Source organism: Brassica oleracea, chromosome C5 (genome assembly GCF_000695525.1).
Source record: "Brassica oleracea var. oleracea cultivar TO1000 chromosome C5, BOL, whole genome shotgun sequence".
Taxonomy (NCBI): domain Eukaryota; kingdom Viridiplantae; phylum Streptophyta; class Magnoliopsida; order Brassicales; family Brassicaceae; genus Brassica; species Brassica oleracea.
In genome coordinates this window covers 37,598,727-37,618,179 of record NC_027752.1, presented here as the reverse complement: position 1 = coordinate 37,618,179, position 19,453 = coordinate 37,598,727, and the positions used below count along the sequence as shown (strand labels likewise).

The 19,453-nt window shown below is 35.6% G+C and overlaps 3 protein-coding genes across 4 annotated transcripts in view; all 3 read right to left on the bottom strand.

Annotated features, from left to right (window-relative positions):
• Nucleotides 1-639: 639 nt before the first annotated feature.
• LOC106294671 lies at nucleotides 640-4,576 on the bottom strand. Its single transcript, XM_013730284.1, has 10 exons — nucleotides 4,465-4,576; nucleotides 4,088-4,137; nucleotides 3,880-4,011; nucleotides 3,690-3,786; nucleotides 3,501-3,598; nucleotides 3,325-3,421; nucleotides 2,863-3,014; nucleotides 2,593-2,692; nucleotides 2,368-2,459; nucleotides 640-2,255 (listed from the first exon to the last, which is right to left on the bottom strand). Exons 2-10 carry the CDS (start codon nucleotides 4,088-4,090, stop codon nucleotides 918-920), a joined length of 2,109 nt encoding a protein of 702 aa, XP_013585738.1. The 5' UTR covers nucleotides 4,091-4,137; nucleotides 4,465-4,576; the 3' UTR covers nucleotides 640-917.
• A 3,479-nt stretch (nucleotides 4,577-8,055) lies between these two features.
• Nucleotides 8,056-14,708, bottom strand: LOC106294670 (importin beta-like SAD2 homolog). Of its 2 annotated transcripts, none has more exons than XM_013730282.1 (21): nucleotides 14,486-14,708; nucleotides 13,824-13,996; nucleotides 13,553-13,720; nucleotides 13,108-13,218; nucleotides 12,915-12,992; nucleotides 12,579-12,775; nucleotides 12,448-12,508; nucleotides 12,190-12,264; nucleotides 12,029-12,106; nucleotides 11,864-11,926; nucleotides 11,685-11,768; nucleotides 11,425-11,603; nucleotides 11,121-11,160; nucleotides 10,896-11,039; nucleotides 10,636-10,755; nucleotides 10,331-10,546; nucleotides 9,916-10,077; nucleotides 9,071-9,746; nucleotides 8,701-8,909; nucleotides 8,412-8,550; nucleotides 8,056-8,331 (listed from the first exon to the last, which is right to left on the bottom strand). In XM_013730282.1, the coding sequence occupies exons 1-21, from the start codon at nucleotides 14,646-14,648 to the stop codon at nucleotides 8,189-8,191; spliced, it is 3,279 nt and encodes a 1,092-aa protein (XP_013585736.1). In that variant the 5' UTR covers nucleotides 14,649-14,708; the 3' UTR covers nucleotides 8,056-8,188. The 2 variants fall into 2 exon arrangements, with proteins under 2 accessions (XP_013585736.1, XP_013585737.1); XM_013730283.1 differs by having other exon boundaries at nucleotides 12,190-12,261.
• Nucleotides 14,709-18,516: 3,808 nt separating this feature from the next.
• LOC106292237 (glutathione S-transferase T3-like) overlaps nucleotides 18,517-19,453 on the bottom strand; it is a 1,605-nt gene continuing 668 nt past the window's right edge. The window contains exons 2-4 of the mRNA XM_013727842.1: nucleotides 18,866-19,445; nucleotides 18,602-18,709; nucleotides 18,517-18,528 (exon numbers count right to left, since the gene is read on the bottom strand). Of these exons, the coding sequence (XP_013583296.1) occupies nucleotides 18,517-18,528; nucleotides 18,602-18,709; nucleotides 18,866-19,445 (700 nt within the window). The remainder of the gene's footprint in view (nucleotides 18,529-18,601; nucleotides 18,710-18,865; nucleotides 19,446-19,453) is intronic.

Sequence of the window (19,453 nt, the reverse complement as noted above, 5' to 3'; positions counted from 1 at the left end):
ATATACTGATGATGGGGTTTACGATTAGGGTTTAGGGCTTGGGGGAGACGATTAGGGATCAAATTAGGGTTTTCGATTTTAAGGAAGAAGAGGCGATTGCGATTGCGATTTCTAGTGTATCATTTAGGCGGGAAATGATGCTGCTGCGTGGCCTTTTTTAATTGGATTCCTTTCAGGGGATTAATGAATCGGACGGTGAAGTACTCTGAAAGTAGTGGACGGACGAGATTTTTTTTTTTAATATTATGTGGGTGAGAAAATCAGAATATTCGAAGCCCATATAACTATGAGATGAAAGAGAGATAGTTTTTATTGGGCTTATATTTTTGGCCCATTTTAATTTCTTTCTACACGCACAGAGTATAGATAATATCTGAAAAGTTTGGAATCACTATAAAATGTTTGATGTTGGTATTTGACACTGCTGCTCGCCTGCTCTGGGACTTATCAGTCACATGTTGCTTTGCGTCAGAAAAGCTAGCAAGGCGCAAGGTTCAACTGCTGACTCTCCTCGTTATACTCTCTCTGGTTCATTGTAAGGCTTATAATGGTGCTAGTTAGCTTCAATGATTGAGGAGAAAAGTGCTAATATAATATCTGAGGATGAATACAACCAACATTGAGCCAACAAAACAAATATAGAGCTCACACAAAGGCGCTTAATATGATACATAACTAAAAAATAAGATACAACAACATTCGGTTTCTTGATTACCATTCCAAGAAATAGCACAGCAGGACGAAGAAAAAAAGACAAAAAGTCCGCGGTCGGATTATGCAACATACAGAGGGGACGCAACAAAAGCGTCAGTTTCAAAACACACTTGTCTAGATGATACAAAACCATGGATACTACTAACTTTGCGATGAGACAAGTCTCAAACCCTCCATGTTGCCGAGGACGTAAAGGCACTTGCTCAGCTTGACGCCATGACATGTATGACACGTTTTGTGACTCGAACAAACTCATTAAACAAAGAGTAATCAAAATCACGAGCTTCGTTACTCCCGGTTTCTTTCGACAGATCAGGTGGTATTGGTGGGTTCTGACAAATGACAAAGTCGAACCCACCGAATCTCTCCACCAAAGCCTCAAGCTTATTTGTACTTAAGCTCCTAATCGCTTCGATCTGCACAAGCTCTCCGGTTTGTCCTGAACTCTGCCACCATCGTTTCAGTATGTTACGGCTCAGTCCACAGTGCTCAACAGAGACCACGTTTTTGAGATGGATTCCAAGGCGGTTTAACGTGATCTCCGCACCACCGATCCCGCTAAAGAGCGATAAAACTGTTAACCCTTCAGGAAACAAGGACTTGAGCACAGAGAGATGGTAACCCAATGTGTCTGTCTGGAAACAGAACTCAAACAGCTTCAACCTCTCAGCATATCTCGCACCACCGATCTTGGTGTGGTTTGTTGGGTATCCCATGATGCACTCTAGATGCTCAGGCTCTACAGGTGAGAGGATGTTGGGAGCAATCCAGATAAGATTAGAGGTGTGACAGTGTCGGAGTATTATAGTCTGGTCTTGCTGAGATGGCTTTCCCTTGCATTCAGCTAGACGACGTCCAAGTCTTTCACAAAGAGTAGTTGCATAATCTAAATCAGAACATGCAACGCTACTCAGATGCTTTCTCACATCCCATTGTGGCCACCAGCTCTTCATGTGTGGCATTGCGTCTTGTACAGTTAACCTTGGCGTTGGGAGGATGTTGAACCTGTTTTCAACGGGAAGATTGTGCACGTACCCTTCTGTCCTGCGGAGAGCTGAACACAACCGAGTATCTACATGCTCAGGGTGGATTCCGAACAAGTAACCCGAGATCTTAGAACACCACCTTGGAGAGATTTCACTTAGGTTTCCGTAGAAGAAATAAGGTCGTGTTGCTACATCGGGGCTAAGCGTTTGGGATAAACGTGGCTGCATTGCCCTTGAGAATCCATATGTGTTATCTTTATCATCTTGCATCCAAGGGGTTTCCATATATTCGGGTCTTGGCCTTTTGCCTCTGTCATCGAAGTCAGAAAATTCGTCTAGAAAGGCATTGTCATCTTCATCTTTTAGTCTTTTACCCCTTGAGGTCTCTCCCACATTGGCAGTGGTGGAGAAAGGAAGAGGGTCAGTACTAGGATCTGGTTTTATATCAGCAGTGCCACTTGAGGAACCTCTACCACTGTCTACTTTCTCTGCACCAACACCAAGAAATCTCCAACTCTTTGAAAGACATGTAGCTGCAGGAGCCGCTGAAACTTTCTACAGTCAGACCAAATATCATTGCGTGAGAGAAGAGAATGAGATGGTTTTTTATAATGTGATTCAACAGAGATACACAAACATTCAGTTTAAAAACATTGAAAGTACGCACTTTTTCTATTTCTTCAAGGTCATTAGGAATGAGACCAGGAGCTTCACCAGTAACAATTGTCTCAGCGAGGTCAGAAATTTGACCTTCCGTACCTGAAGAGGTGCAAATAGATTTAAGTATAATATGGGTGGATACAACATAAATTTTAGCTTTTTCATTACTCCCTTTGATTATTATGATAATTCCTAACATTGGATGAACAAGTAAAGAGAATAAGTTACAGACCTATCTTCTCAATTGCTATTGAGATTTCATGGTTAGAGAATCCCATTTCCAGTAGATGCAAAGTTTTGTCCATTGTTTCAAACAATACTTCATTGGGAACCTATATAAAATATAAAACATAGGTTAGAAGGTAGTAATGACGGACATAAGCACATAAGAATATGCAAAATGAGCCTAAAAGAAAGGAAGATAGATATAAGAAACAAGTTAAAGTATAGAAGAAAGAATTAGCAAGAAAATTCAACAACTAATTTCAAAGACATTACAGACCTCAGGTCCTCTGGAAGCAACTGGAATGACATCTTCATCGTCTTCATTGATTTCAGTGTCATCAAGCGATTCATCAGACTCTTCTGCAAACTTTTCTGCTAGTTGAGCAGCAACAATGAAGTCCACCATCACATCAATTTGAGCGTCTTTACCTATCACACAGAAAAGAAAATCATGAAGAAAGGAATTGGCTTTCACCCTTAATATTATTTTAAAACAGTTCCATATATGTTTCTGTTTTTTTGCCTGTTCAACATGTCATACAATGAAAAGTTCCAATCTCTCACACATGTAATCACTGTTCAACATGTCATACAATGAAAAGTTCCAATCTCTCACACATGTAATCACTGTTCAACATGTCATACAATGAAAAGTTCCAATCTCTCACACATGTAATCTTTAAGAACACACAATGGTTTTCTTGCAATAGTAAGAAACTTGGCATTGTGGATATATTACCAAGTCTGTCTAGTGCAAAATCAACTAGATTTTCCGGGAACTTCATTCCTAGTAACGCCATCCTTTTGCCATCGGCTTCATATTCAGTATCAGGCTCCTATCAAAGAAAAGAGAGACTATTAAGAAATAAATCTGAATTAAATACAAGACATGACATCACACGTTAGACAATTTACCGGTTTGGGTTCCATTAGTCCATGAAAGCTGGGTTCAGGATGTTCAGTTACAGAACTCTTAGTGAGAATCTCTAATAACAACTCAAGATCATCTTCACCTGGTTAGAAAGTAAACGTCAGTAGTATTAACTATTAGCCTTCATACGATAAAAAAAAAAAAAAAAATTGTTGTAGGATTTTTCTTAGTACCATTTTCATCAATAGCTTTCTGAACAAGAGTAGGGCAAAAACCCATCTCAATCAGCAATGACTTCACATTACTTCCAGAAGAACTAGCAGCATTGTCCTGCACATCAAGTATGGAAACAATAAAAACCTTCCCGAACCGCTACAAGGGATGCTTTAAGGATTCAGGATGGCATAGAAACGTTAAACATACACCAAACTGCTGAGGATAAGAAGTGTCGCAGGGCAAGTCGAAATCTATGGTCTCTGGTTTTGGGAACACCATATGTTCATTCCTGTCATGACCAGAGGAACCTCCACCTCCTTCTCCTCTACGAAAATTACCCTGAAAGGTTCCCAAAACTTATGAAAAAGTGATACATATTCCCAAAGATACATTCCAAAGTTGTCAAATCATATACCATTTAGAGAAAGATCCACAAACTCCACAGCAGCAATATCACATGAAAGCCTGCACATACCGTAGAAACAGTGTCAGTATCACCATCATGGATTGTATTAAAATGCACCCAAAATTACATATGAAGAAAAAAAAAAAGATATATAATAAATGGAAAAAGCTCTAATTGATGATTCTACCATAAACAGCAAAGAATGTATGAATCATCATTTGATAAGAATCTAAACATCTTGCATCCCCTTAAAAGTAGAAATCCTCGAACTAAGAGAAGATTTGCGTCCACGAGTTCAATTCAATTTCACTACAAAATAATCTAGCGATTGCGTTCAAAGGGGAGATTATGTAAAGAGTGAAGAGTGAGTAAGGATGTAACCGTACTTGATCAGGAAGGTGCATGCCTGTTGCGGTGGTCCGGCGGAGGGAAAAGCCTAAGAACTAATCGCACTGTATCGCAGCGCGTGGACTTCACTGCCGGCTATTGTGAAAATCTGGAAAAGTTCTTTACTGATTCACTTTTAATGAATGTCTGAGCGAACGATCGAGCGCGTGACGAAAACGAACGGTCCAGATCATTAAGAGTTTAAGGATTTTGATTATATTACTGTTTTAGATAATAAAAATCCAGTGTATAAACAGTGTCAGTATCACCAAACAAACTCTTGTCTATTTATATGGTATATAATTAAATTTAGATGATATTAATATAGATATAGTATATTTTTAATATTGATATCTATTAGATAATGTTTTCTACTCATATTTTTTATCATTTGTATATTTTAATAACAAAAACTTTAAATTAGTGATAACAAAATTTTCATTGTGAGATATTTAATAGTTATAGTAATTAATAATTTTTAAAAAAATTCAGTGCAAAGTTTAAATTTAAATATTAAGTTTTCAATATTTTTTCAAAGCTTTTATCAAAAAAATTGTTCAAAGTAAATTTTAAAATTAAAATATTTATGTATTTGTATGTGGTATATAGTTTAATTTAAAATATATTACATATATACATGTATACATACATATATATATATATATATATATATATATATTAATTTTAATATTTATTAAATAAAACTTCTTACTTATATGATTTTGCAATCATTTGTATTTTTTCATAACAAAAATTTTAAAATATGAATCACAAATTTTTTAATGTGAGACTTTTAACAGTTTTAGTAATTTATAGTAATTTTTTAAAATTTAAAATATAACATATATGAAAAAATCTAAATTTTTATTATGTGGCTAATGTGGTTGTTTGATTTATTTAATAAGTTAAAATTAAGAAAAAATGATAGAGTATATAATAATTTTTATAAAATATTTATTATAAAATATTCAAAATAATTAATTATCATATATACTTTAGCCATATTAAACAATTCCGTAATTTTATTTAAGAAAAGAATGAATTACATTAATAATTAATTTATGATTAGTTTAATAAAATTCTTATTATATATTTAGATGAACCAACCTATATTTCTCCAGATTCTAAAAGTTGTGGTGATGACACAAGACAAACTGTAATAATTCTCTTTTAAAATATAAGAGATACTATAAATTCTAGTGAACTGACAACCAATAAATTTCTCTCAGTAAGTTGCATTTTATAATGAAGATATTTAACTATAGAACTCCTATGTAATATTTATATGTAACCATCATTAAATTTTATTTGAATATGGAATTTTTAAAATAGATTCAAAAATTATGTTATATAAATTCGTCAGTAAACTATATTGAGCATTTACAATAATATTATATTTTTATGATAACAAAATGGCTAAATAAATTAAATAACCTAATTCTTTTTTTTTGAACAGAAAATAATCTAATTCTACTTAATACAAAGTTTGTAGATTTTGTAGATATATCCATATTTCATTTTTATTCATTTCCAATAAAGTTATAATGAATTGATGTGTATTTGCATTCACTAATTTTTTTTTACGACAAAAGGCGATTATATTACTCAGCATTCACTAAATTTCTGTACTTGTTTCATTTTCATAAGTTTATAATTTCCCTTTTATAATGAGTAATGGAGATTAATTTATGGCTGTATATATGTGTGTTTGGTGCATATCATCTTCTTAGACGTGCAGTTTAGAGACCAACGTTAAAAATATATTAAGATTTAGCAAGGACTCATCAGTCGTTTCGTTGTTATTGTTGCTGCCGTCAAATTTTTTCCGGCAAGTTCTGAACATTTTGCCTATATTTGTAGATATCTCTATATTATAATCGGTTTTTTATAGTTTAACTTTTTTTAAAACTCAATTAGGTGTTTATAGATAAATCAAGTGTTTAAAATATGTTAGATGCTATCTCGTCTTTGATGTGGGTCTAGTCTCGAAGGAACTAATCGAAGATTTAAAAAAATATTTTTGTCTACAAAATCGGTAGAATTAGATGAATATGCGTAATGTTTGAAACATGTTAGATGCTATCTCGTCTTTGATATGAAACCAATGTGTGTCACTACAAAAAACATATCTTGACCACATTTTCGACCAAAAAAATTATAACCTTATTCTGACTATTTTATTATGATTTAGAAAAATGGCAGGAAATAATTAGAATTTTTTTAACCAGAACATATAGTCAAAAAGACGATCAGAAAATAAATTAAATTTTGACCATATTTTTAACAACATAAATGGTCAAAAAATAATTATGACCTTATTTTAACCACGTCATGATGAATAAAAAAACTGGTCAGGAAATGGTTAGAACTTTTAAACCAAAAAAATATAGTAAAAAATGATCAGAAAATTTTGACCACATTTTTACCATTTTCTGATGATTTCTTTCATTTAACCTATATGTCAAATCTTCTTTACTCATTCTCATCAATCCAGTTTGCTCCTCAAACGACCACATGTGGGTATATTGTTTAGCCATATCACATCTAGGTGTTGAATGCCGACTATATGGCCGATGAGATTTAATTAGAAGTAGAGGCTTATACATTAAGGTATTGTTCTAATCTGAAAACATGTAATATATTACTAACATATGCTTGTAAACATTGCTTTTGTAGATTAAGGAAACCTTGAAGACATGTGGACACGCATATGTAGATTAACCATCATGTGAGTGTGTCTCTTTTTTTCAAACGATATTATCATCACTGAACAATACATACTGCAGAAGCAATTTTTGTTCTGTTTTTAAATGACAGGGTGACCTCGGGATTGGTCTACTGGATAGTCATACATTTCCTACTCATTATTGCTTTCAGTTTGCTATTCTTTCAACTTGTACAAACATATGGTTCCAAAGCTTCTTCTGATTACGACCAAAAAAGAATAAAAGCCACATTGATATTCATATTAACGGTGTTGTCTTCATCTACTATAATGTTTTTACTGCACTCGCTCATATTTACGGGTTTACTTTGCTTGTTGCTTTCATGGGCATGTCAAATAATATGAATCTTCCTTTCATCGTTGTTGGGATACTAATTGGGTGTTGGTCTCTCTTCGTTTGGGCTCTCCATGACTTGAAACGGGACTCATACCGACTAGACTACTAGTTTAGGATTCACATAATTTCTCTAGCGTTTTTAATTCACAGTATTTGTAATTCTTGTCATAATTGATGCAGTTTATAACTAAAAGAAAACTATTAAAGTATTTTTAAATATATCTACACTTTATATGCTAGCCGTTAGTAACTAACAGTCTAACTCATCTACTTATGTTTGGCGTTTAAACTTTTTAGACTTTTCACTTTTGATAAAAAAAAATAATTCCTACTTTAATTATAGGGAATTTCTCTTAATTATAAGTACCGACTCCAGTAAACACAAACAATTTAATCAGAATATACTCCATGTTTATGTATAAGTAACCCAGAATACAAATTAATGAAATGTGGATTTTTCTATTAGAATTCAAAGGCGGTCTTCGAGAATTAGGCTCGGCCGTTAGGTCACCTATTTTGAGTTATGGACACACGTATAAACGAAACTCGTACTGTATTTAATTTAATGACTTTTAAACGTTGGTTCAGAGATCACAAAACACAAAACCACATCAACACACTTGGACAAGAGAGAAAAGTGCAGTTTAATGTTCAGTGTCACTCAAGTGAAGAAACCGGTATATGCAGGAAAGGCATTTAGAAAGGTCGAGATCACTTCAGAGGGTACGAGTTTTACAACTTTCTGGTGATGCCTCTCCATTAACGATAAAACCAGTTTCTGCGTATCGATTTCATTCAGATGACCTGCAAAATCAGTACATCAAAAAAAAATTTAGAAATCTCGTAGGTGGTTGTTTCTTATCTTGTTTTGAAGAGCAGCTTACCCAAATCAATCTCACGCTCATCATCTTCTTCATCTGCTTCTTCAATAACTTCACTATCTTCCAATTCTGCTGCAGCTTTAGCATACCTCTCTAGAAATTCTTCCTCTGTTTCTTCACATTCATCATCACTCTCAGAATCCTGTTCAGATACACAAACATGGATCAGCTTATTTGGAAAAAAAGAAACAAGTCACTAGAAGACCAATGTTGTTTCTTGAAAACAGCAAATTGTTTCCTCATCTGAGGCTTTATTTTTTAATGTAACAGAGTACTAGCAATCAAATCAAACCTCGTCATTTGAATCATTTTCATCAGATTCTTCCTCTTCTTCTTCTTCAGGTTCTCCATCATCTTCATCATCGTCTGTTTCTTCAGCTATTTCCTCTAGTCTCCGAGAAGCCTCCATCAATGAAACAAAGCACTTCCTTACCAAATCATCAGTTGCATTCCCTTGCCTTACATCTAAAAGCAGCTCAATCACCTTTACTAACGTCAACACTGGAAAAAAGCAGTCTTTTAGTCTATGCCCATGCATTTATGACTAATAGCAACTATATACAACCAAAACCTTTAAAGATCATGTTCACCAGTTGCTTAAAGCCTAAGTTTGTTACTTCTGAATCATCAAACATATAAACGAAAGATTATCTTCAACTCACCATATAGTTTTACTTCGGACGCTATTGATGGAGGACTGGCATCAAGCGTAAGCGAATATGAAAACGCCAATGAGGATACCCATAACTCGAAACCTCCAGAAACCACTTTCTCTAAAACGCATTCCACAACGTCAGGATGGGAGATATAGCAAGATGATATCGCCAGCAAAAGAGGCCTCCACAACGAACAAGGTTTCTCACGCAACTGTAGGAAATGAGAAAAGGCTGCTTCACTGAAGACCACCGCCAATGATTTCCTTACCCCTTCGATGTCAGACGAGTAGTCTGGTACATGTAATAACGTGTGGACACAAGAACAAGCCCTCCTTGTGGCAGACGGATACTCAAGTATGGCTTTACTGACAAACGAACCAATGGATTCAACAACAGATCGTGGACGGACTGGCATGGCTGGCGGGGAAGGCATATCTCTGTAAAGGAAACTTCTAAAGTCATATTTGGTGCTTATACTCACAACTTCTTCTATGCAGTCAAAAACGGACAAATCCTCCGACTCTTCCCAGCCATTCCAGCTAGCAAGAAGATCAGCCCAAACTACGAGTAAATCAGCTAATCTGAGCTCCACAGCTACATTGCAATTAGTAGAAGCAAGCGCAATGAACCACAACATCTTCGAGAAATGGTCTATGCAAGAAGTAGGAGGCACATCTGTTGCCTGAACAATGCAAAGATAAAAGACAGAGCAGTAGTGCGAATTAGAACAGGAATCCATTGTTCCATTCAGGCGCACATGCTTGGTTTTAGTTTCTACAATTCCATGTACAAAAAAGCAGTGGTGTTTGAAGATATATAAAGATATTAAGAGTAAGAAAGAATTCAACTACCAGCCATGCGTGCTGTAAAAGTGCTGACAAAGCTTTGCTGATGGTACCTTGACCGGTTAGCCATGTTTCAGTGGCTTGATTTTCCTCCTCATCCGTTTCAGGCTTAGAGATTTCATGAGTCTGAGACATTGCTGCTAGTGTCTCAAGGCCACCCACAGTAGCCTTATTTGAGAAAAAAAATAAGAAACAAACAATTGAACGGTGACTTGCTGTATCCACTAAAAAATAGTCCAAATTCAACAAGAATTCCACAAATATCTGGGCTTGCGTCCAGGATTTCATGTGCATGTGATGTAAGCTTTTGCAGTAATTTAACTTAAATCAATAGAAATACATTCCTGTACTTTCGTTATGTTTTAAAACTTTAAATTTTTCAGCTAAAATGTTAAGAAAACAGGAATTGAATTAAACATACCTGAGACCATTGATCTTCACTAGGATCGATAAAATTCAGCATATTACTAACAAGAGAAGATACAATGTACGGAATATGCATAGCGATATCTTGACTTCCTGACTCGACCACAGATTTTAGAAGCTGAAACAAAATGCTATCTTCTTCGTCCTCTTTGCCAATCCTACCAATAATAATCTGAAGAAGCGGCAACCATTCAGGTGGTGGGTACTCATTCTGAATTGAACAAACATTTTCTTTGAGTTAGATTTGACAAGTCATCACTTAAGCTACGAACACAATTGTTAATATAAGTGCTGACTTACTTCGAGTAGTGAACATATTCCCCCAGCAGCCGAAACACGCACTGGGTAACAAGAGATCTCTTCCTGATCTGGCATTGCTAATGCCTTCAGCAGGGACGAAAAAACATCCACACTCATATCCTGAGAGCATAAAGCAACTAATCAATTATGAGATCACTATAAATGACATGTTGCAAAATTTAGAAAGTGCATACAAAGAATATTAGATTCCAGCAAATGATTTTACCCAAAGAAATATAAAGAAAGAATAAAATTAACACCTCAGGTAGGCAGGACGCAAGCTCTCCAAGTACCCAATTCGCAGATGCAACCAAGTAAGGTGAGCAATCAGATGTAGAATAAATCGGTAGCACGCGGGTACGGACTAAAGATGCCACATACTCAGGATTTTGTTCTTGGATAAACTGTAAAAAGCGAAGCATCATAATTCTGTAAAATATCTGCGAATGCAAAGCTTCAAAACAAAGAGAACCAAAATTTCTCACCTCTTGCAGGCCACCATATGCCATTAGAACACCAAAATAGCTGACATGACGAAAGTAGCAACAAAGTTAGCTAAATCACAAAGTGAAAGGGAAAGTATTAAAGTGGAAGAGGAAATTCTGAGAAGTCTAGCACAGAACATAAGAGAATATTAATATATTTCAATATACTGAACAAATATCTACGACATGTTGATCTTGGGCTTGAGAAACATGGCATGGAACACTAACTTGCAAAACGAGATCTCTTAAATTTCTACTAGAAGAACATATATCGAAGAAGTCATGAAAATGTATAGGAACTCACGCTGCTGAAGTATTAGCATCCAGTATGTTGCTCTTTGAAGGCACAGAAAACTTTGACAAAAATGGAAGCACCAGTAGATCTCCCATGGAACGTCTTTGGTTATTTATTCTGTTCTTTTCACCTTTCTTCCGCTTACTTGCAGCTGAGGAAGCTTTATTCGTAGTAGATACTGGTGGTCCCTATGATAATGGCATCAAATTCTGTAAGAAGCTATGAACAAATAGCTGAAAATAGGTTATTGACTAACCATAATTCTTCACCTTTGACATGGCAATAACACCAAGCAAGTTCATAGCACTTTTCCTGGCTGTAAACAAGTCCTCCCTCCACCCAGAAATTTCTTCCTGCCAAATCACAGTGATGTTATTCCTAATCATACACATAAAAGTATTCATAAACATAAAAGTATTCATGTAGAGAGAAAGATAAGTTGACATACTAGTTCAGAAGGAAGGTTCTTCCTTATGAATTCATCTGCATCTTCTTCCCACTCAGATATGTCCTATGTGTAAAACATCCCCGAAAGAAGAGTAAAGTTTCTGAATTAAGAGCCCTGGTAGTAAGCAATGCTTGCAACACATATTACAACTTGCAGAAAGTGTACCCTTTCATTCAGCGCCAGGGCTGGAAAAATTGCGGAGTCCAACAAAAGAGAGAAATGGGGTGAAAGTAATCTCCATCCCTGTTTTCAAGGTACCAAAAATTTGCTGTCATTGACATTTGATAACTTTATTAAGATTGGCAGTAAACATTCTAACAACTTACAGGGCCAATTTCCATGACGCGTGAAATTACATCAAAAGCAAGTGATATGATTCTCTCAGTAAGGCTTCCGAGCTTCTGCACATGGTAGTAGAAACTCAGAGCATTAGATTGAGAAAATAGTAACATTTGGGTGAGAAGCAGCAATTTTTTGTAGTAAAAAATTTTGATGGAAACTTGTCAGGCACCAAAAACCCAAAATTTTGAAGAGCTCGAAAAGTTATTTCTGGTAAGAATGACTTGAAACGCTTTAGTACATACACTGATGTTTGAGCTATGTTTGACAATCTTCATTGAGCACTTTACTATCTCCGGCACCAACCTGCATAATAAAGATATATAAGGCGTGGGACATAAGCATTGCTAAAGAGGTTTTTAAGGTGTTTGCTTACTTGTCAGAGTATTTTCTATGTCTGCTGACAAGTGTGCCAAAGAGGAGCAAACTTCTCTTTCCAGTTTTCAACCTTAGCAAGTATCCATCAGAAGGAGTAACGCTCCAGTCAAAACTCAAGGAGTCCAGAATTCTGATCATATCTCGGCAGAAGGAACCGAGCAGAGGTGACAAAGCAGACGGCATATGGGACTTCACCTACAATACTAATTACCCTTAACAAAACAACCACGGTGGATAGTACGATATGAACAATGACAAGGTGATATGACAAGTTTTAATCCATGAAAATTTTCAATCTCCCAGACATGCAATACAAACTGAATATGTGACTTACTGAAAAGTAGAGGCATTTGCTAATGATGTGGAGTGTCTTTTCCATTTCCAGTTCACCCCATTCATGTGTAGTCAAAGCCTGCTTCAGAATCATACAAATTATGAATGCTCACTGAGCTCCAAAATGAAAATATATCTTACATAAAGATGTGAGCAGATGAAGAACAAGAAAACACAGAGGGAAAAAGAAGAACCTTGTCAACGAGACGGTGGAATACTGACACCAATGGCACAAGAATTTCATTGGTGATACTCTCCAGCTGTTGTGGCACTGGTTCCTTAACAAGTTTCGGTTGCAAGAAGTACTGCAAAGCAAACACACAGAAATATACCACGTTTATTTAAAACACCAGGATCGTTGGAACCAGGTTCACACTACGAGACTACCACTTCAAATATAAACATTTTCAGATTTGTTTGAATTGGTTATAATACTAGTATACCACTAGAAAATATTCAGCCGGAAGTAGCAAAAGTTCACAACCACAATAATGAACAACCAACCATAATATGATGGAGAACGAGATAAGCTAGAGGAGAGCTTATGGGGAGAGAGAATAGGACATGCAAGTTTAAAGCTGCGGCTTCGTTAATATATTATTTTAAAAAAATTCAAACTAAACTGAATGCAACAAATACCTGAAAAGGTTTTACAACAGTGAGCAACACCATCAGAGCATTCACAGTACTCCAGCTAGAGTCTAAACAGCTTATTAAACTGCTCTTCTCGATAGCAGAACGCAGCTCCAGTACAAGTTCAGGCCACGCATCTTTCTTCACAAACTCTGACACAACAACAATGTGGAACTGGCCACAAACAAAGTAAAAATAAAAATGTGCACAAATGAAGAAGAAGCGAAAACAAGATTATCAACAGCTGGGCGAAGACAAGCCAGTTGAAAACGCAAACCAGTTCAAGTAAAACTTTAAGAAGTGCAGGCTCAGCATGAAGCAAAGCTCGAAGGAGCTGATCCTTAAACTCCTTGCTGACTTCTGAGATGATCCCACCAGCCCCAGTGTTCCTTCTGGTGAAATTCTTCAGATATGTTGCAGCAGCAACTCTCTGACTCGGATTTTCACCTCCTGTCAATCAGAAAAAACATGCACTAGCAAACATTTAACTGCTGTGGATACTTAAAAAGCTGACTAGAACCAAAAGACTCAGTTGAGACTAGTATGCGTTTTTGGATCAGCTGAATTAACATATTGCTTAAGGATTCAATTATATTGGAGAAACTAGCATTGGGCATATTTTATCTGATAAATTCGATTCAATTTGTTTCTATTCGATCCAAAAAATTGGCAAATAGTAAAACGTAATATCCACATAAAGCAAAACAAATCACAAATATTATTCTGGAAAGGCCAATATTGCTTCGATCGGGTATATTTATAGAGATATTGTTTGCATCTCGTAAATAGATCTACCAAATAAGGATTTGGTGAAGTCGCAAGTCAAACAAGGTAACCCTAATTGTTCCATCGATTCGAGGAAATCAAAATTCTACTCTTGACAACGCAACGAGTGATTAATTAATTGGTTAGAAACCGAAGACAGAAAGAAGAAGTTACCGGAAGCGATGGAGAGAAGGCGATAAGGGAAGTGAGGGAGCTCCGTAGAGAGTCGATCCAGAGCCTCCGTCGCCTCGTGGACGGAAACGCCATCTATGGAATTAAGCGTCTGGTCAAGAAGCCCAACAATCTGAACTGAGTTGTTGTCGTCGGCGACTAACATTTCTTTTCTTTTTTTTTTGCCTTTTTTCTTGTCAAGTGAAACCCGCCATAGCTTTTTTATTTTATTATTCACTCATAAAATTTTAATTGGGAAAACACACGAGAAGCGGGAAGTCATTTAGGTATCAGCTAGTGGCGGGAAATAATTTAGAAATCAGCTTGAATGCAGGAGAAGAGAAGATTAGATTTTAAATCACCATTGTTTGTTTCTCTCTTATTTAACCGTCTTGTCTTGGTTAGCCTTCACCACTGTAGCCAGTGTGGCTATTGTACATTTGAGCAGAGCCATAGATATGAAAAGGTCATCACTTCATCAGCTCTTGTGCCTTGAGGTGATGCTTCTTTTTAGATTTCTGTTGGTCAAATTTTTTGTAAAATGCCGCCCAAAGCACCAAGAAATTTGGGTTGATCAAATCTATCCTTAAAACCAAGGCGGACTTTTTCATTTACTTCCTCCAATTGCAGTTAGTTGTGTTGGGGCATTTCCAGCCACGACACCAAATTTAGTGATGAAATTACGCTAAATTTGGTATTTTGATATCATATTTTTTTTTTGCTATCTCCAATCATGATACCAAAATATTACACCAAAGTAATATTATACATTTTTTGATGTTTTCAGCTTTAATAGTTTTTATATTTTTATTATTTATAATTGATAAATAATTATTTTGCAACACTTAGATATTATGTTTGTTAAATTTTTGTAATTTCATGTTTATAAAATTTATTTACATTTACATTTTCAGTTTAACAGTATTATACTTTTTATTTATTTATTTTATATAAAATATGATATTAAAAGTTACTAACTATTAAGTATAAAAAGCACATAACAAAATAATATATTTATTTTTTTGTTTTGGGTGTTTACTTCAAATTTAATATGCATTTTAACCTCATCCGGCTTTTATTATTGATTGCTATATTTTTTAAAATTCTAACTAAAAATTTATATTATTAAAAATAAAATAAAAAAGTTCTATAATATTTTTTTTAAAAAAATATAAAGCATCATTTAGTAATATCTTACTTGAAAATAAAATAAAAATATTTAGATATGTAAAATAATTTAAAAATACTAATTATACAATATATTTTTGTTTAGTTACAAATTTGAACTAATTAATAATAATAATTAAAATATATTATTAAATCAAAGACAATAAAATATATATATTACATATTTGATGTGATGAATAGTGTTATACGAAAAATTTATGTCAGCACATAGCATACATTTGGTGAGATAAGAGCATCCGCATCAATGAACCCCCTTTTGGGGTTCATAGGATTTTTTTAATATTTTTTTATGGGACCATGAATAGTGATGAACTTCTATCGTTTGTGTATCTGCATTACTGAACCTGAAAAAGGGGTTCATAGGAATAAAATAATATTTTTTAAAAAAAAATATTTGAAAACTTTTTATTCAATACATTAAGAATATTCAAATACATTAAGAATATTAATGAACATAGAAAGATTATTCATCTACATTACCAAACTTTTTCTATACATTTTCAACTAAATCCGCTTTCAAAATATGATGTTTCTCTGAATCCCGAACTTCATTGCGAACGCCTAACATATTACCTATATTAAAAATTGTTCTCGTTTTCACCTTGGAACTTCTGCTTGACTCTCCTGACTCGAACTCAGATGTATCAATTTGGGTATATCCGTCTCGTTCGTTCTCTACTATCATATTGTGCAATATGACACAACTTCTCATAATCCATCATATCTTTTCCTTGTCCCATAGTAGAGCTGGATTTTTAACTATTGCGAACCTTGATTGCAATACTCCAAAAGTCCGTTCGATATCTTTTCTGGTGGATTCTTGACGTTCGGCAAATAGCTCTGCTTTAGGACCTTGAGGGAGTGGGATGGATTGGATAAATGTTGACCAATTTGGATAAATCCCGTCAGTAAGGTAGTAGGCCATACGATAAGTGTGGTTGTTGACCTTGAACTTCACTTTTGGTGCTCGACCTTGTAAAATATCATCAAAAACTGGTGACCGATCAAGAACATTGATATCGTTGAGGGTACCTGGTAATCCGAAAAATGCGTGCCATATCCAAAGATCTTGTGATGCAACAGCTTCTAAGACAATTGTCGGCTTTCCTGAACCACGTGTGTACTAACCTTTCGAAGCCGTTGGGCAGTTTTTTCACTCCCAGTGCATATAGTCGATGCTGCCAATCATCCCTGGGAACCCCCGTACCTCTCCAATATCGAGTAATCGTTGAAGATCATCCTCATTAGGTCTTCGTAAATACTCCTGTCCAAACAATTGTATTATCCCAGTAGTGAAATTTTCCAAACATAAACGTGCCGTACTTTCACCAAGTCGGAGATATTCGTCATATGTATCTCCCGATTGACCGTATGCCAGCATACGTATAGCTGCCGTACACTTTTGAAGTGCAGATAGCCCGAACCTTCCATGAGCATTTTTTCTTTGCTGAAAGTATGGCACTTCAGTACTTAGGCGATCGACAATGCGAAGGAACAATGACTTGTTCATTCGAAAACGCCGCCTAAACATTTCCGATGGGTATGTGGGATTTTCGTTGAAATAGTCGGTCAATAGTTGATTGTGTCCGCGTTCCCGATTTCTTTCGATATAAGCTCGTCTCTTCGGGTTGTTAGCTTGACCATCAACTACTGAGTCGATGAAATTATCAACAACTTCGTCGACCATTTCTTCTAAATACTCATCTACTTCATCACTTGATGAGGAAGACTTTGTTGAAGCAATTTACTTCCTATAAAAGGCAAAAGGGATTTATAAAAAACTAATAAAAATATAACTATCTTATAAGTACATTACATTTATTTCCTTGTCTATATCGTTTTTTTGTGTTGTTTTTTATCATTTATTTTTAAATTTAAAAATATTAATTTAAATTTCCATTACTTAAATTTTTTATAAACTTATAAAAATATAACTTATAAAAACATAACATTTTTTCCTTGTCTATATGGTATGTAGTGTTGTCTTTTATCATTTTTTAAAAATTTAAAAATATTAATTTAAATTTCCATTACTTAAATTTTTTATAAACTTATAAAAATATAACTTATAAAAACATTACTAACCTCTACGGATTGAGAATTAATTTCTTTTGGTTGAATGCAAGGAACAACGCAAGTGTGGAGAATCAATGCAAGTGGTGATGGTTGAGGAGTGTATGAAGGTGTGGTGATAGTTGAGAAGAATCGTGGTAATAGTTGCGAGGAATCGTGGTGATGGTTGAGAAAAATTGTGGTGATAGTTGCGAGGAATCGTGGTGATGGTTGAGAAAAATTGTGGTGATAGTTGCGAGGAATCGTGGTGATGGTTGAGAAAAATTGTGGTGATAGTTGCGAGGAATCGTGGTGATGGTTGAGAAAAATTGTGGTGATAGTTGCGAGGAATCGTGGTGATGGTTGAGAAAAATTGTGGTGATAGTTGCGAGGAATCGTGGTGATGGTTGAGAAAAATTGTGGTGATAGTTGCGAGGAATCGTGGTGATGGTTGAGAAAAATTGTGGTGATAGTTGCGAGGAATCGTGGTGATGGTTGAGAAAAATTGTGGTGATAGTTGCGAGGAATCGTGGTGATGGTTGAGAAAAATCGTGGTGAGAAGTGAATGAAAGGGTGGTGATAGTTGAAAGGAATCAATGCAAGAGTGAAGAATCAATGCTAGAGTGGTGATAGTTGAGATGAAACAACAATTAATATATAGAGAAGTGAAAGAGTTGTTGCACAAACAGAAGTGAGAAACATAGATTATATAAAGAGACATATTTTTACATGTTGATCGGGTACATACACCCGTGAGTACAAAATAGAACCCGTGGGTACATACACCCGTGAGTTCAAAACACAACCTGTGGGTACATACACCCATTAAAGCCGATGAAGTTAAAAGAAGTGTAGAAAGATTCAAAATTCTACACTCACCCGTGAATCAAACAGAGAACCCGTGACCTGATACCAAAAGAAGCCGAGACCTACTAACAACACGTCCACACGCACACATCCACCTACCGCAACCCGTGACCTACAAACCTGCAACCCAAAGCATATTCAGCAAATATCAAATGCAATCAAGTTCATATCAAGCATTATCCAACTAAAAAATTAACTTAAAAATTCATATCAAATGCAATTAACCAACTGACCCTATCAAAGCATTTCAGAAATGAGTTTATTTTTAAGAGACACTTCTTGTGGAGAAAGTGTAGCTTCAGTTTTTGCTAGCAAGCGATCAAGGATTTTCTGTTTGGATATAGTATTTTTCGCAGCTAATATGCTCTCTATCTGATCAAAAGCTGCTTCATTCGTGTGCTTCTTGCGTTTGGCTGCTTTGCTAGCCTTAACGCCAGGAGGCCTAACATCTTGGTCCGCAGGAACCTCCTCCGCCGGTTCCTTCCTTTTCTCCTTTGCACCATCTTTCGAGAATGAGTGTGATCTCCATTTTTGATCAAACCTAAGCTCCCTCCAACAATGTTCCATACTGAACTTGACAAGATAGTCGTTAAAGAAGATGTCATGGGCAGCCTTCATGACATCATTCTCATTTTGCCTACTAGCTTGCTCCTTCAGCGCGGCTTCATGGCTTCCAACAAACTTGCATACCTGCTCATTAACCCTTCCCCACCTCTGCTTACATTGACTCCACTCCCTAGGAATGGAGCCAATGAGCAGAGGACTAGCATTGACATACTCCTCTATGCGCTTCCAGAACGTGCCTGCCTTCTGCTCGTTACTCACGATTGGATCCTTGCTGGTGTTCAACCAAGCACTGATCAA

Coding starts and splice junctions, on each gene's coding strand:
- LOC106294671 (XM_013730284.1), bottom strand. Junction 3,015..3,324: donor TTTTGCACTAGACAGACTTG/GTAATATATCCA, acceptor TCTGTGTGATAG/GTAAAGACGCTCAAATTGAT. Junction 2,460..2,592: donor AATAGCAATTGAGAAGATAG/GTCTGTAACTTA, acceptor GCACCTCTTCAG/GTACGGAAGGTCAAATTTCT.
- LOC106294670 (XM_013730282.1), bottom strand. CDS start 14,648: ATGTTAGTCGCCGACGACAACAACTCAGTTCAGATTGTTGGGCTTCTT. Junction 12,993..13,107: donor TCCACCGTCTCGTTGACAAG/GTTCTTCTTTTT, acceptor ATTCTGAAGCAG/GCTTTGACTACACATGAATG. Junction 11,927..12,028: donor CCCTGGCGCTGAATGAAAGG/GTACACTTTCTG, acceptor TTTTACACATAG/GACATATCTGAGTGGGAAGA.